At 42.7% G+C, this 18,214-nt stretch overlaps 2 protein-coding genes across 2 annotated transcripts; one reads left to right on the forward strand and one right to left on the reverse strand.

The window, feature by feature from the left end:
• The first annotated feature begins 6,212 nt into the window (after positions 1 to 6,212).
• gdf10a (growth differentiation factor 10a) lies at positions 6,213 to 11,839 on the forward strand. Its single transcript, XM_029449156.1, has 3 exons — positions 6,213 to 6,700; positions 8,162 to 9,309; positions 9,453 to 11,839. Exons 1-3 carry the CDS (start codon positions 6,436 to 6,438, stop codon positions 9,642 to 9,644), a joined length of 1,605 nt encoding a protein of 534 aa, XP_029305016.1. The 5' UTR covers positions 6,213 to 6,435; the 3' UTR covers positions 9,645 to 11,839.
• Positions 11,840 to 13,582: 1,743 nt separating this feature from the next.
• On the reverse strand, positions 13,583 to 16,916 carry znf488 (zinc finger protein 488). The gene is made up of 4 exons (XM_029450138.1): positions 16,795 to 16,916; positions 15,828 to 16,047; positions 15,214 to 15,442; positions 13,583 to 15,035 (listed from the first exon to the last, which is right to left on the reverse strand). The coding sequence occupies exons 1-4, from the start codon at positions 16,803 to 16,805 to the stop codon at positions 13,975 to 13,977; spliced, it is 1,521 nt and encodes a 506-aa protein (XP_029305998.1). The 5' UTR covers positions 16,806 to 16,916; the 3' UTR covers positions 13,583 to 13,974.
• Between the last annotated feature and the right edge of the window lie 1,298 nt (positions 16,917 to 18,214).

An 18,214-nucleotide genomic window follows, 5' to 3' on the forward strand; every position in this document is an offset into this window, starting at 1 on the left:
TTTATACTCTTATTTTCTTTTCTTATGCAATATTGATATTTTAATTTAACTCCATCTGTGCAGCACCACAACTCCATAATATGTTGTGGTGCTGGTTCCCTGTGTTAATTAAAAAAAATTTTCCCCCTGTCTTCTAGTCTGATGCCAGAATGGAAGCAATAAAGCAGTGAGACCTGAAGGTTCACTTTGTTTAAAACCAGGAAGTTATCAACAAAGGGCTTTCGCAGATATTAATTGAATCTGCGTTCCTGTGAGATTGGCCACCGCTGCTCTGGCCTTGACCTTACAGCAGGCTTTCTAGAGCTGACAACGTACTGTACATAGCTCGCAGTCTCTCATACTGTATGTTTATTCTGCTGGCTGACCTGCCTGTAACACCACCTGAGACAATAGATCCCATTAGACTCAATGAAATGTTTACTCTTGTGTCAACAATTGCCAGAATCATAACATTTCAAACTGATTCAACATGACTTGGAAATATAACATGTTTCTTTTAAATCTTTACTTCCCTAACCTTCAGTAATCAGTCACTTACCACTACCGGGATTTTCTCTTCCTGAAATCCACGAACATGACATCAGCGGAGCAATGGTCACGTCCAATTAGAGCCCGGAGAGCGACAGGAGGCCTGGACCCCCACTAATGGGAAATAGATATTGCAGTTATTACTCTGCAAGGAGGGTAAATTTATTGGGAAATATCACACAACGCCTCGCTAAATGATGGAGACGGGAGCAAATTAGAGCAAGGGTCAATCTGACAGATCCATCAAGCTATGAAAAGACCATGCCATCATATTCCCAACATGTATTACATATCTGCTTTCTTTAGAGAGCTGGAGTTCTGGTATAACAGACTCTCTTTTTTTCTGAGGAACCCTGGAGGTCATTGGGTAAAAGTCAGCCCAACAGAAACAAACCCCATGTAAATCTCAGCAGGATATTGTACTGAATGTGTGTGGGCATATCACATTCTGGTAAAACAGCCATGCATGCGTGTGCAAAAGGATCACATCCCGCTGAAGAAATACACTCCGTCCATTCTTCCCATCTCAGAACTCAAGTTAAAAAACACAAGAAATGTGAAGTGAGGAGGAAGTGACAAATAAGAGCCCTTTGATTTGTTTTACAGTTAAAACACTCAAGCTCACTCCCAAGTGTCTCGTCTCTGTTTTCTGTCAATATTATGAAACCTGCAACAATTCCCATAACTCAAATAAAACCTAAACTTTCCCTTTAATTTAAGAAAAATACAATTTAAATAAAAAACACAGTGTGGTGAGTCAAGAAGGCCAAACATTCCCATCTTTGTTTGACACAGTCAACTACCAAAGGCACAGTCACTCAGGCCCCATTGTGAAATCCAAATAATTAAAGGATTTAGCCAATCAATCTCCCAGTGCAATTTCCTCCATCCTGGCTCCAGCCCAATGGGGTTTAAGGGGAGCCTGTGGAGGTGAAGGTCACAGGCCTATGGGACGTGTTCAGGAAGTAGCAGCACACAGCGCAGCCTGTAATGAATATCATGGGCGTCAGAGTAAACACAACACCACCAGTCACAGCTCAAATCACACTCTCTCTAGAATATTCTGCATTCCCAGCTAACACTGCACACTCAGTTACTTCAGTGTCTGAGTACAGACGTGCTCGCTTGATACTGTCCAACTGGAGACTGTATTGTATGAATGGATGAAGCAATAACTGACAACTCACATTTGTATGGTATTAAAACAAGGTTGACATGGGGGCAGGCACAGAAACCCAACAACATGAATGCAATCCACAAAAAACAAAAAGCTATTAGCTATTAGTCGAGGCACATAGTACGACATTGATGTTTCTGCCGGTGAATAACGTGGTCATTGAGAGATGGAGAGACGCAGAACAAAGGCTGTATGTCAGACCTGGGAAAGAACATCAATCCTGCAAGTGTTTGAAACACACACGGACACACACACACACACGTATATTCATTTATTTTACTTAATCACCGATCAGCCCTCCTGTCAAGTGGTTTGAGCCACGCTCAGAGAAAATACTCCGTCAGTCATTGAGATCTTAAGCACAATGTGTCTCTCTGTACTTCACCACAGGCTGTGAAGACAGAAGTGAACCAAAATGAATCAGGTCAGATGTCAATTAAGCATGAAATAATACTCTCGGTGCACTGTGGGACGTTCTTTTCCATACAAAAGTCAAAATGTCACATGAGGTGAGAAGTCAGGTTCTGTCCTGCGGGTTTTTCAACCTGGATTTAAAAAGAAAGACATGTTTTCTGAGATTACGCAGCCACCTGTGTGTTCAGGAGTCGTCTATCAAAGGCAAAGTGCCAGAGGAGAAAGAAAACCCCAAAACACAAAACTATTTATTGAGACAAATTCAAAGCAGGAAGGGAAATATTTGGTTAGCTCGGCGGCGAGCGCTCGGCGGTGTTGGAGCAGTCCATGGTTGAAGTGGGGGGGGAACAGCCGGCTCTTTGTTTGCGGACAGAATGGTGCACTCCGTGGGGTCACTGCAGGAGGCCCAACATCACAGACACAAGAACACACACACACACATTCTCCCTCTCTCACACACATGCATGCATGCACACACACACACACATACATGTTTGCCTGCACATGCATGCACACTCACACAAAAACCATAACATTCCTCTTCTTCTATGAATGTTTTATTAACCATGTGAATGGGTCACAGAGTTACACCCCCTAGCATAACTATAGTCTCCATAGTCACACACACAAAAACACGCTCCTGCTCTTTCTCACACTCACACACCAACCTACAAGGCGGAGTGGATGACGTTGACATAATGGGATTCCTGGTCTTTCATAACTCTTCAACCTGTGTCTCCTTGTTAGGTCATACTGCCTGAATCTGGCCAGAAACCATGAATCTCCAGGTGGAGACAGTCTTTTACTGCACACTATCCTGGTGTTAGTCTTAAAGCAGGGAATCCTTCGCCACAAATAAGAATTGAAGGATTGGTTCATCCAAATCCCTGCCCAGAAACAAAAGTTCACTTACCACAAGTGATTTTCATGATTTGAGTGACCTGACCCTTTAATAAAAAGCATGCAGAAAGAGAAAACTAAAGCAATGCAGTGATTCAGAAGTGGCAGCAGTTTTCACCACGATATGTTCTGCTTGGATCCTAATAGTCTTAAAACAGCCCTTAAACTGACATTGGTGGTGTCCGCTTAAATCCTTACAATCCTGAGTGACCTTTAGTACGTTGGTGTGACCTGTTGTTTTGTCCACTCATAAAATATTCCTGAGGTACACAGGCAAGTCACTTATAGAAGCTGTAAACATCCTGGAGGACACACAACAAGAGAGCATTTGGTTTAAACTACCCTCTTTATTTCTATGAGCACAAGACATTGCCAGTTAGTCCGTCCCCCATATGTGCACAGCACTGTTCTTTTTGGACAATATCAGTCACTAGAAGATGACTGGCCAATAGTCGATCCATACCAAGTCCCTTATGCCCACACGCAAACATTTATCAGACCCCCACTGCTGAGCTCTGGACAACCAGAAAGTCTCAACCAATGCAGTGAAAAGGTGTTAAACTCGGAGCATTTCCAGAACCAACCATCAGTCCTTTCACCACACGTAGACACACGCACACACACACACACACACACACACACACACGGGCCTGTTAATTCCTCACGCTCCTCTATACCCCCACAGAGCGCAGAACACAACTCCTGTTTGCTTTGGATGGCCCTATGCGGAGACCTCCGTGTTGAACAAACTATAACACACCGCGGCCCTGTAACACAGCCCGAGTAGTCAGATACAGTGCAGCGCTGCTGTGGAGATCATCACTAATATATCAGTTATGTAACAATTCACATTGCATCCAGCTGGTCATTTCTGCTTCATGTCTCCCTCAGCTCTGTGGTGCACTGGTGCATGCTGTGTATCATGGTGGCTGCAGGATCAGTTGACCTTTTAATGTGAATTCTGATTCTAAAGATCACACTGCTGCATGTCCACACTTGGCCTGAAAGTATCATTATGCGTCGGTTTTCATAAAAATCAAAATGTGTGGGATTCTGATCTCAGTGTGAGCCCGACTACTTCCTCCTGTGGCTTTGAAGATCCAATAGCAACATAAGCAAAACCCGATTTTTGTGCATTATGACCTGTCACTTATCATACCCGTGCTACAGACAGAAACATTTAAGTCGTCCTGAAGTGACTCGTGTAACCGTAGCCTCAGATTATGCGCCCTAGTTGAGATCTTTTGAGGTACATTCACCAGCAGTTTCTCTGTCTGTTTTGTTTTTTTATCGTATTAGTTCACAGTGATGCTGCTGTCCTCGCCGTCGGGATGAAGTGAGGAGCATTATGGTAGATAATGCCCAACATTAATCTCACACTGCCCTACATATTCAGGGTTAAAGGTCAAAGCAATTTCATGTTGTCGTCCTCACGCTTGAACTTGTACTGGGCTGTCTCCTCCCCAGGACTATTTATTATGACCCTAATGTCCTGGTTTCAAATATCACTCTCTCCCTCTCTCCCTCCTCACACGTCTGATGTCTGTTCAGAATGTTGAGGTATTTCAGTATGAACTCCTGCATTTTGTTGAAAAGATAATAACTTGAGCTACTCTTACTGTGTGAAATGCAAAGGTCTCCTTGGTTTTTTTCCTCCATGTGCTACTTCAGCAAACCGCAATGAGATACTCCCATGTTGTCATAATGACTTTTTAATGGCTTGTTAATAACAGAGAACGACAGCTCACTGTTGGGCAATTATCTTTTGGTTTTCAAATGTATTACTTCCAAATAAACAACTGTATATCTTCCAATAGCTGTTTGTGTATCCAGGGGTTTTGTTTTAGAGAGAGGTCATTCTCAAATGCCACTCTGAATTCTCACAGTGTTTTGCAAAGATGACACTTAACCCAATGGAAAAACAATATTGTATGTATTCAAACAAATTACCACAATAATTAATCATATTTTGTTTTTCAACTAGTATAAGTCAACATGGTATGGGAAAGGGCAAAACATTCATGTGTTTGTGTGCCGTGACAAAACCATAGAGCATGCCACTACTGCAAACGCCTTCATAATTCTCCTCGGCTATCACACACACACACACACACACACACACACACACACACACACACACACACACACACACAAACACACACACACGCACGCGCGCACACACACACACACACACACACACACACACACACACACACACACACACACACTTTCAAACACATCTCCAGAAAAGTCCAGATTTAAGACCTGTCGCTGGTGTGGAACATAGTGAAAAGGAGTATCCTGTGGGGCCCTTGGGGGCCAGAAAATTACTATGTAGCTCTGTATGTGTGCTCGTCCGTCGATGTGTGTGTGTGAGTGTGTGTGTAGTGGCAGAAAGTGACCCGAGAGGCCCAGCTAGTTACAGCCTCTCTGCTGGAGACCACCACTTCCACAAAACAAGCATTGTTGGTACAGAGCTCCAGACACCGGAGACACACACTGGAAACAACACGTATGTACACACACATACAAAAATACATGCACACCAGAGGGGAAAAAACGTGCAGTTTGAAAGCAGCAATCGTAGCAGAGCGCATGTTCTGTTTGCTATGAATAAAATCCCAGTAAGTCCATCGGAAGAGTTTTATCTCACAGTTATACCACAGCCTTTCACTACAAAACTTTCTCTCACACACACAACACTCTGTACAGAATGTGGATCACTGTCGCTAACAATAGCCCTTGGGTGGTTGGTCAGACTATTATTGTAGGTGTTTCTATGCTAATTATGTGTGACTGAGAGCATGTCAAAAGCAGTTACTGGAAATAATGTGGTGAGCTGGAAATTGTGAGCTGGAATTACTTTGCATGCAAAAAATAGCAGTTTCAACAGTGGCTTTGTCACACAATGAGTACTGTTCTGAGACTCTGTGCCAAAGCCACTGAATCAATGTTTTTAAACTACCGATGCAAAACAACATAAGGAAGACATCATCAACAGCATCATCATCATCATCATCATCAAAGAGGAGGGAGGGGGGGGGTCATAATCATCATGACCTCCACTTCTGGCTGTGCGCACTGCAGAGACCTCGTTGGCTGACAGGAGTATACGTCAGCACCTCTCACCGCTCCAGTATAACCCCCTCAAGCCTCTGGCGGTCACACAGACGCAAGTGTAAAAGTAGCAGCTCCAACTGTTGGACTAACACATTCAGCATCCGCGTCTCACACAGTCTGACAGAGGAGTGTAACGGCTCACTGAGCACGAAGGGGGAACGAGAGAGGAGAGGTGGAACATTTACGCACAGCATTTTAAAGTCTGGATTGTTTTGGCGCGTCTTTAAAGTCCACCTTAAATTCGTTTTGAACATTTTTCTGCGCTTCTTGGATTTTGTATTATTTTCAGCACTTAAATGGCAGCTCTGAGTATGATATCCTCGCACCTGTTCCTGTTGACGTTAAACTGTTTCCTGCATGGTGCTGCATCAGTTAAGATCATGAAAGGGGGCTCTGAGAGCGCACAGGACAGTAGCTTCCTCCAGCCCTCGTCGGACCCGTTCTCAGATGACCTGGATCAGGACATGGTCTCCCAGCACATGTCCAAACTGTACGAGAAATACAACAGGGAAAACCGCCTCAAAGAGGGAAACACTGTCAGGAGTTTCAGAGCAAACCAAGGTGTGTGAATACATTGATTAACCTGCATTCAGTGCGCAATATCACTCACATTTAGATTGTATTATGTGACATTATAAAAAGCCTTGGGAGCCATTCGTGCATCAGTAATCCTGACGCAAAAAGCAAAAAAAAAAGTAAATGTAGTAGTCATAAATCTCCCCTGATCCTCTCCATTGATGGTTATTAAAAGCAAGCGCTCAGCTGCGTTGCTCGGCCAGACGCTCTAAATAGGTAGGATTGTTTTGGAACAGTCTGAGAATGCATTTGAATGGTTTTGGGACGCTGTGGGCACACTGTGTTTGTGGCAGCTGTGGATCTTCTGCTTCGGAGTCTGCTCAAGTACCGCAGACAGGCGCTCAATATGCGCAAGAATGCATGCGATTCCCTACGAGCAATGCTTCAGTACAGTGAAACCTCAGCGGCAGTTACGTGCTGCAGAGGGTCATTGTCGTGGCTTCTCGACGTTCCTGTTGTGGCTACATGACATGTGTGACTCCACGTCCTGGAGTCAAGGGGCTTAGAGCACAGTCGGTCCTCTCTGTCTGATGCTGTTTTTATAAACACAACTCATAGACATGTATATCCCACATAGCTCTCAGATGGCATATCATAACACGTGTGTATTTTTACGGCATGAGGCTGTGTGTAATCCAAGGAGAGATGTAAGAGCGTTTTCACAACAATGTAATATCTGTTAAAACAGTTGATTATGTCTTGGTGTCTGGGCAGACAGCGCTGGCTGTATTAGGCTTAAGGGGAAGCTTTAAGAGAAACTGAGGTAAGCATTTCCATATGCAGACTGAATCCGAGGTAATGTATATCTCTTGGGTCAGTCCATACTTCCGCTGAACTCTTATACAATGAACAATAACTCTGCTGTTGAAGTTAATGTTCATCATGAATATGTAGCTCTCTGCTCACCCCCCTCCACCCCTGCCAGCCAGATCCCCAGAGTCTGGTTCCTCTTAAGGGCACCTTTGGTAATCCTACCAAGGCATACAGCCGTGTACCAGCCACACATCTCTGACATGTAACACAGAACAAGGAAAAGTGTTTAATCGTCCCACTTTTAAACCACAGCTAAACCAATTGCTTTTAGTGCAATTTGATATCACATTGTTTGTTCCCTTTTCAGTCATTCCTTCTTCTTAAATAACTGTTAAATAACAGTATAATAAGTGTTCAATTCTTAGTTACATAGCATCTAAGTATGCCAAATATGAGTATGAGTATGGACCTGTCAGCTCAACAGCCAAAGAACAATGAAACATGTACATTTAATTTGGGATCATTTATCCTTTTAAACATAGAAGCTCCTGTGAGCTAGAAAACTGTCCCTGTGTGGGAAATATTTAAGATTCAATTTAGATTTTACAAATATCATTCAGTGGATAAAAAAAGGTTTAATTCACAGGTAGTTCAATTGACTGACTGCCACTGACTGATTGATTGTCTTTACAGACTCCTCTGACAACAGGACAGTGTTCCGACTAAACCTTACAACCCTCCAGGACTCAGAGGTCATCCTCTCTGCCACATTCCACCTCCTGCTCGATCGGCACCCTCATCAAAAACCCTGGTTCTGTAAACGCTTCAAAAGCCCATCCTGTCGTTCCTCAGTCGTCCACCCTTCTCCGTCCATCAGCCTGCTACTTCGCTCTGTCTCCTCTGGGTCAGAGGTCAGATCTGGGTCATTGGGGTCACTTCTAGCCAATGTGACCTTCCACCCCCACAGGAGAGGGGTGTGGCAGATGAAAGATGTGACCCAGGTCATAAAGGAGGCATGGGACAAGGGTCATCTCCTGGTGTCAGTGGAGTTGGACTTCGGGCAACAGCACCAGAGGAAACCAGAGGGGACGCTGTCTGGTGGCAGCCTGCCCTATCTGCTACTGTATGCGGATGACCAAGCCTTGGCAGAGCCCAACAGCGTGGCTGCAAGCCTTCAGAGATATGACCCGTTCAGCGAGGGTGGAGAGCCTTCACACTCCTCTCAAAGATCTAATGCCTCACCAGAGTCGAAAGGACGTGAGAAAAGGGAAGCAACTCTGCTCTTTGACCCCATTCAGAACAATGAGCTGCCTGAGGTTGACTATAAGCCTGATGGGTACAGGAAGGATGACCTCTGGGAGAGCACTTGGTACCTGGCACTCAAACCGAAATCAGGAAGGAAGGAAAAGAAGAGAAAGAGCCAAGAGGGAGAAGTAGTGGAGCAAAGTAGAGAAGCACATGATACAGAAGAACCTCAGGTTCTCAAAGAAGGAGAAAGAGCATCACAGGGGCTCAAACCTGATGACTCTACAGAGAAAAAACTCAAAGACAGTCGCATGTCGACTAACAGCGACGGACAAAAGCATGAGCGTAGAAATTATGGAAAGGATGGAAAAAAGCACAAGGGGAGCGTTAACTCTCAGTCACCTGTTCTGAGTTTTGATGAACAAACAATGCGTAAGGCCAGGAGGAGGCAGTGGGGCAACACCCAGCACAGAGGCTGCTCCAGGAGGAACCTCAGAGTGGATTTTGCAGACATTGGCTGGAGCGAATGGGTCATAGCACCCAAGGCCTTTGATGCCTACTACTGCGCTGGAACGTGTGGCTTCCCCATGCCCAAGGTAGGAGCACAAACATTTAAGTCACTCTCATTTGGTTCCAAAATGGCATTAACACGTTATGTTGAGTAACTATAGTGTTGTTCTCTTCCCTTTTATTTATTTTCTCCTTGACATGCCTCTCCCTTCCACTCAAACTCTCCCAGGTGGCAAGGCCGTCTAACCACGCCACCATCCAGAGCATAGTCCGTGCCGTCGGGATCATCCCTGGAGTTCCTGAGCCCTGCTGTGTCCCAGAAAAGATGAGTCCTCTAGCTGTGCTCTACCAGGATGAATCCAGAAACCCAGTGCTCAAGGTTTACCCCAATATGTCCGTCCAGTCCTGCTCCTGCAGATAGGAGGGGGAGGTCAATGGGTGCAGAGGACAAAACAGGGATGTGGAGAGAAAGAGAAAACAGGACTAATGGAAACAGAACCATACCTCTATTGGTTAAGTGGTTTCTTGAGAAACAAAGTCACTTTGGCCGTCGTTATTCCTTGAGGAACTCAGGCTGTAGAGAAATCACTTCCATCTCTTCTGTCCTGCGGCAGCAGACTTGAAGAGACACATTGTCTGGCGTCTGCCTTAGTGAGAGGAACAGAGTCACACATGTAAAGTCAGGGCTCCACATGTCTAAGAAGCCCAGTTGTTTTGATTCCGTGTTTGAGATAATACTGAGGATTTCATGGACAGGAGCATTTTTCCTTTTATCTCAGAATGTACTTGCTTTTCAAAACAGCTTGCAGTGAGTTTGTGTTCATGTTTTCTTTGGACACAAAGGCTATAAATAAAAGACTGTATTAATGTGTCATTGGGCAGCTTACACAGTCACATATAGTTGACAGCGATTATGAAACATATTTTTCCCTTTTTACATACTGTGTACAGCTGTTATTACTTTAAAACAAATCATACGCCACATTGTACATACATGCAACGTAAATTTGTTTGCAAGAATGGAAGGTTATTGTACATTCTTGCTCTGTATCTTAAAAAGGAAATATCCAATGGATCGTAGAGGGCATCTGGAATTCATTTGCACCCACCAACCCCCTCATAACACTTCAAGAATTTTATAATGAAACCAGAAATATTTTTATATTTTGAATGTGTGTAAAAATAATTTGACATGGTTACTAGGTTATGTATTACTATATTTTAGATGAGATGGTGTTTTGTACATGTGTATTGTTTAAATTATGAAAAGGTAGCCTTCTATATGTTAGAATAAAAAAGTAATTTAATCCAATGCTCTTGCTGGAATATTATTGCTTTCATACACTTTGTGTTATTCTTGGTCATTACTGTGTAGTACGTTTGATTCTTGGGAGGTTGGAGGGGGGGGAGCACTTTTCTGTAAAAACAAACCTAAAAGGGCACTACTGTTCCACAAAAAAACTTTGTACAAAAGCAGGAAGAGTCCACTCAAAGATAGGCAACATTCCCCTCAAGCCCCTTGTACACATTATTACCCCACACCAAAGGCTCAGACGTCTGTTGTCCAGCAAATAATGTGGCTGATGCAGCTGCCGTGGATTAATGGTTGATGGAGGAAGCAGGCACGCACCTATTAAGACGGCTGCCACTTGAACTTCAAAACATGGTGCACCCTTTTCTACTCCTCCATTCAAAAGCTGAATATTTCCAAGAGCCGGATGTTCTCTTCAACTGCCTGTTTTAAGAACAGATGGTTACAGACTGATGATCTCAACCACTTTAACTCAACTGCTTGTCACTTTTTTTCATAAGAGGAAGAAGGTGGCCCATGTGGTGCCTAAACAATGTGTCAAACTGACAGAGAAATGACAGAGGGAGCCTTTTGATTATTAACTCATTACTCTGCGGTTGTTCCGCCGTGAGCCTAAAAAAGTTGGCACAGAGTACCACATCTGTTTGCAGCAAGAGAATGCTCTGAAGTTCAAGACTGGACAGTAATGTTGTCTCAAAGACAGAGGCATTTAGGGGGACACTTGGGGAGGGAAGGAACAAAAGATTGAGCCCATAAACTGTTTATTGCAGTTGAGAATAATGCTATAAATGTGTTGGCTTGCAATTAGGCATTGAGTCACCTGTCATCATCTCTCGAAACAAATGATGCCACCCCTCATGTCTGCGATGCTTTGCCCATTAGATATACAGAGACTATAAAAAGTGTTGACCCTCTTCGGAAGTTGTTGGGTTTTACGGTCTTAAAGGAAAGAATCAAAGGCAGTTTACGGTGGCTTGACACAGACCAATAGAAGACCCTTGAATGTTGAAGTGAAGTGAAAACAGATCTCTACGAATGTGATGTTGAATCAACAACATTTGGATGAACTAAGTATATGACTTCTAGAACCAACTGGCAGCATCAGACAGTGATGATTTAGGTTGTGTTTGTTTTTTTGAATATGTTTTGCAAACATGTATTTTGTATTTTATATTTGTAATTGATTTAGATCACTTTGTAGAGATCAGTCTTCAGTTTGACTAAAAAGTGTTTTTCTGTTGATAAAAACAAAAGCCACGTCACATTATGACATAATATCTGAAAACTTCCAAGGGGGGGGGGGGGTGAATATTTTGTATATTAAACCACTAGTTATAAAATAAAAAAAGGGCATCTTATCATTTATAAGCTTGTTAATAAAAGTTGAGCTGTTTTACTGTAACACATGATAAACACTATGTGAGACATTATCTTTAATCCATATTTGAGGATGATGGAGAGAAATATATGAGGGGAGACGGATATGTCTGAAATACCAAATGCATTATTCCTTTTTCTCCTTTTTGAACAAGCGGAAATGTTCAGAAACTACAGACCTTTTCATGAAAGCACCCTTTATGGGGTCTAACCACCATTTAAATGATGATGATGATGATGATGATGATGATGATGAGGGTTATTATAAATCATGTTTACATTAATAGATGTTTTAGCTTCAGATAGGCTTCCCCAATTGTAATGAACACATCCAGGTTCATCTTTTTTCCTCATTTCCAGACTGATCCCTCTTACAGTCCAGACCCGGTCTGCTTTTACAAAGTGAACCCCGTGTCAACCGCAATCACAGTCACAGGAGAGTACTTACAATGGTCAATTCCAGCCCAGAAAACCACAGTAGTCTAGGCTCGTGTTCAGAGCCTAAAAGCCAAAAACCAAACGAGCGAAGCAGGGAACCAAGAACAATATTTGTTTTTCCACATGATGACTGTTCAATTAAAGGAGAGCTATACAGCCATTATTAGACAACAGAGGATTTTCTGTGTCTGGGCTGAAATGGCTCTTTCCTCACATGGTTACTGAGCTCAGAGAACTAATAGTTCTGTTCATTATAGACAAAGCTTGAATAGAGTGACACTGTGCCTCTTAATCACCCATTTAATCATGTGGGCCACAGGGTATTTTATTTAGAAATCTTTTTTTTCCTTTAAAATGTGAAAAAGATAACTACTTTTACCAGTTTCAAAATAACTTTTAAAACTTGTATTTAGCCAAGAAGTCAATTTTAGTCTGGAAGAAAATATTATTAGGTTTTAAAAGTCAATTAAAGATTATGAACATGTTTTAGGGGTGTGTTTTTATGTCTAGAGTAGGTTTCAGTCAGGGTTATAAAACATATTATCAGTTTTGTGGTATGAAGAAACTGGATGATAAACTCTGTTACTCAAATAAAGATAACAGCCGTGTGGGAGGGTTTACATCCCTGCTTACGTTACAGAGTGACTGAAAAGGGTTGAGGCTTGACTTTCCCATGAACTTCATGCCTTCTTACCGCCTCATTTACCTGCAACAGAGACGGCTATTTATGTCCATCTGTCTGCAGCCTGACCTGAATGAGACGTGAGCCGCTGGCTATGGGTGGAAAAACATAAAATCACAAATTCAAAGGCTTGTGTGGACTCCATCCAGGTCTGTTAGATGAATGATAACCATGAAACTTTGTTAAACTAAAACTTGATTTCCTTTTTGAGTGGCAGCCTGGAAAGCAGCCAGATTTTTTTTTCAAATAGTCAAATCAAATGTTAGTGAAACATCTCAGATATTGTATTGATGCAGAGTGGGAAAAACAAGAATGTTAATTTCCTCGCATTGGTTCATAGACAATTATTTCTTTCAATAATTGACACATTCCTGGTATGATTATCATTGGGTCACAATGCAAACATATGGATGTTATTTATATTGAATAAGCTACAGAGAAAGAAAGAGAAAAAATGGTCTCAGTCACCGGCTGTTGGAGCAGACAAATACTCACACCAAACATGATGCTAGAACAAAATACTCGACACGTCTGTTTCATTTTCATCATTTTAGATTTCAAAACGAATGTGCAAACACACTCAATCCACATCTCTTGTACAAATCAGAGCAGACAAAAGCTGATAAATAAAAGGGATTTCGTCGAGAGATTTGTGACAATCATGAGCTGTCCTCGACATCTCTCCGTCTTCCCTCCCTCCTGAGTTCCATAAGGCACAAAATAAAGGACAGACAACACACTGCAGTGAGATCAGTTTACACGTACCTCTATCGTCATCTAGTGGACAGGCTGTGATGGCCACGTGTGTCCGTTTTGCTATTTTCTTTACAGCTACCTACATTCACTGTTATACACCAAAGTCTCGCCGTAAATATGGAGTCTAAGCATGTTAAATACGCATCTTTTGGAGAATAAATTAAAGTGTTTTTGTCCCTTCTTGTCTCAGTTATGAGAGGTCATGTGTCTGGACAGGTGATGCCGCTCACGGAAGTATTCATGGCAGATCGGGCAGGTGAGTTTCTCCTCCCTCCTTCTTCTCACGTGGGACTCCGCTGCGAACTCCTTCTTGTGATGGGATCGCATGTGGAAAACAAGGTCGGAGGTCATGCGGAAGGACAGGTTGCATTTGGCGCACCAGTTCTGCACCGACACGCCGAATGAGGTGAAGGTCGGTGGAAGGATCGTGAGAGAAGATGTGGTCTGCAGCTGAACGCCAATGTTCCTTGACCAGTGCTCTGGTGCGTAATGGTAAGCAGTGTTTAATGCAACCGGGGAGGGTACAGTATGTAAGTCACTGCTCAGGATGTTTGCTGCCATCAGATTGTTGTATCCCATTACATTTCTGGAGGTGAAGGCATCAGTCAATTCCTCTAGGCGGCTAGAGGGGGCTGTTGAGGCGCTGCTGAGATGCGCCTGGGTGTCAATAGGGGAAGTTCTTTTACTCGGTTTACAGAAAGCGCTTCTCTGCTCGCCCTGACTGTTGGACAAGACTAGAGAAAATGCACTGCTGCTGCCTGAGTGCACACCAGAGCTTTCACCCGCCTCAGACCGTGTGTCCATCTCTCTGTCGTGCGTAAGAGCATCATTCTTACATCCCAAATGATCCGGTTTGATCTTATCAGCCTTCAGTTTCCCACCAGATGAAGATGCATCGGCTGCCTGATCGTAGCCCTTAATCAGTTGTGTTATATTGTCATCGTTTGAAATATTCGTTTTTTCCAACAGAACCGTTTTCCGCCCTTTGGGATAAAGAGTTTCCTCGTATTTCCTTCTCTTGGGGTAAATCTCTGCGTCCTCGTTGCTGCCAGATTTTTTGTGTTCCAAATCTCTGGCGATGTTGTGGAAATCTGTCACTCGGCGTTGCCTCTTTATTTCCACATGCTTGTACTCGTAAATGTCGCGGCTCCAGGTGTCAGTCTTCACTTGAGTGCACAGGAATCTGCAGTGAGCCAGAAAAGGAAACTCATTCTTGAAGATCTGGTAACATCTTCCACATTTGAACTCTGAAAGAAAGTTAAAAAAAAACACACGATGTGACTATGTACAGATACATCGATATAACATAAAATGTACATTTAGATCCTCACAGAAGTAACACATAATGGTAATTAGAAGATGATCACGATGCTGTAGAGTCCCAGTATCCTGACCTCGCACTCGCATCACAGAGCTCTGCCTCACCTTCACTTGATCCTCTGGTCAGGTCTGTGAAGCCCAGTAGGTGAGACAGCTCCGGGTCGTACCACACCAGCAGCTCTTCCTCCTGTCGGATGTCCCGGATGGTCCGCACATATAGCTGACCAGCTTTCAGAAAGGCCTCTGTGTTTTGCTCCTCTCCATTGCGCGCAGCCTGCACGAGCCGCAGCCAGGACAGCACCAGCGCAGAATTACGCATGGCCTCGGGGTCCACCTGTTGACAGGAATTGTGGACATTTTACTCGAGCTCCCACATTTATATTCTATCTTTCCTACAAGTTTGGCATCCCTAAAAATAATCAAAAGGTTAGGTATAACTTTTTTGTCAGCAGGTGGCTCTTTTAATATTTGCAATTATTTTGTTAGCACCTTTTGATATAATAGGCTACTCAAAACAAACCCTTCATGACAAACACAAATTGCAGATGGAAAGCATAACAATATAGTCTCATAAAATAAAATAAATGTAGGCAAATGTGTAAATTCAGTCAGAATTATAATAAAAGGAACAAACAAATCTAGTTAAATTGTCATGAATGCACCTGCTGTTGCCATAAGAGACATACGTTCATGTTGCATGACAGCTGATCACAACTCACCCTGAACATATAGGATTTAGTTATCTTGTCGCAGGATTTCTGCGCTATGAAGGCGATAGTGTCGTAGAAAGTGTTTTGGAGCACACATGGACCAAAGCACGTGCCTGCTGGGATGCTGCGCGTAACGACCACACTGGTGTAGAGATCCGCTGGATGCTGCAAGAATTTACTGTCTCCGGTCCAGATGGAGCGGGGCATCAAAGTGTGATCCATCGTTAAACTGTAATAAAATACAACATATTACAATAGAAATACAATATAATACGTTAAATAGCAGGTACACCATATGTTTAAATCGGTTAAGAGTTATTTCAAGATGAATATAAAATCACGAGACCTAACTTAGTCTTTATATAACTAGACTAAAACCATGAGAACTGTTTACATTTTCAATTGTGTGTTTTAGTCAAACTAAATATAAAGCAAACAATTAGGCTATATGAAATAAGATAGAGGTTGTAATGGTCTGACTGAATTCAGATGTTCTACACCTAAGCTAGATGTGTTTGCATCAATTCTGGAGAGAAGAAAAATGTATGCAACATTAATATATGATTTATCTGCTAAAATTGTGAAGCAGACGCAGCCAGTGTCGAGGCAAAATGAGTTCTAACGTCCTTTGTCTCAGTTTTTCACTCGATTTCTCCTTTTGTCTCCCCATCTGCCGTGGAGCCCAACAGCCTCCTCTGTGCGCAGGATAAGTTCAATGTGCGTTTTCCTGATTTATCAACAATATTACCTCACAAACGAATAAGTGACTAATGATTTTTCCCTCTCCGGTCAATAGTCTTTAGGGTTTTATCTTTAAAATTGTTGACAGTTGACCGCGCTGCATCATGAAAGAATGATATGGTGCCAATCTGAAAATGCCAGTCTTCCGAGTAAAATATAATGACATTTGAGAGAAAGATCGCGTATCCCTGTGAAGAAAACAGAAGTGCATGAACAGTGTTGCATGCGGACTCACCCGCTGGACATTGAAGACGATGTTTGTGCAGTGTGGCAGCAAGTTGCAGCAGGTGCAGTGGACCTCGGTAACGATGTCCTCTCGTTTCTTGGTGACGAGTTACTTATCCGACTGAATCTTTCTCCGTACTGTCGTCCCTCTCTTCTCCCACTCCCACTTATCCCCTTTGGAGAGCGCGGTGAAGCGTGGCGCATTGATGTAAACGCGTGCGCGCTCACGCACATATCCGCGCGCACACGCATTTAATTTTGTCCCTTGGCAAATTATCTCTGGCCTCATCTGATTTACAGTCCTTTCAGTGAATAAGAATTTCAACAATAATGCACATGGTGGTCTTTGGTTGTTCATCCAATACAGCATGCAACTGACTGTGAGTGCACCAAATATGAACAAGAGTAAAATGTTCACCTTTTAAGTGTGAAACGTTTTAAGTATAATGTTCCCTGTGTCTTTACTGCGTATAAATTATACAATTTAAGCCCCAAATTTCCTTAAATCCTGAGTTTAGAGAACTACATCAAGAGCCAACACAAGCCTGTGCCAGCCAGATGGAAATCATTAAAATGTGAGCCTGGAGCTATTCTGACTACTTATTGTCTCTCAGGGTTTTTTATGAAAGTCACTCCACTAATTGTTCTTTGCCCAACAGATATTCAGACTATAGTCTATACACGCAATGTGGGATTTGTTTTTCACATTTCTGTAAACAATAAGTCCAGCTACACGAGAGGTACACGAGTGGTGGAACTTGTCCTCGCTAATTTGAGCAATTGTAAATTGTAAAATTGGCTACTATTACATGACATGATGCAGGGTGGTGTGGGTTTGCCACTGGGCAAATGCATTATTCATAATCTAAATGTTTCTGTCTAATGAGCATTTAATGGATTATTCTGCATCAAAGCTTTGGTTTGGATAAATGTCCTGGTAGTTGGTTATCCAGCCAACTTTCTGTAATGAGAAAGCGGGAACACATAAAAGCCTTCGCTGGGGACTCCTCGGGCACACTCCAAATGTCTGTAGCCTACATTTACATTATACAGGCTGGAAAATATAATATTTATGTCTGATAACATTTCCCCACATTATATTGGGCTGTGATATTTGATGATAATCTCAAGAACACTATGAAAACCTTTCAACATCACATCCTGGCATGGGTCGATTTGCATTCAGGCCCCATAATTAAATTGTCTTTTCAGTTCCTCTGTTTTTCATTTGAGGGCGAAATGCCTTTGACAGTAAACAGAGACATATTAACCAAACTACGGATTATTCAAAGTAAAGTACAGAATGATGGATTTACTAAATATGACAAGAAAGCATTGACCACACTAAAAACGGCCTTCTTATTTAATATATGAAAACCAAAAACAAGGCAGACTTTTTTTCCTCATTCTCAAATTTATTTAGGCTAATC

The sequence above is a fragment of the Cottoperca gobio genome, chromosome 15 (genome assembly GCF_900634415.1).
Source record: "Cottoperca gobio chromosome 15, fCotGob3.1, whole genome shotgun sequence".
NCBI lineage: Eukaryota > Metazoa > Chordata > Actinopteri > Perciformes > Bovichtidae > Cottoperca > Cottoperca gobio.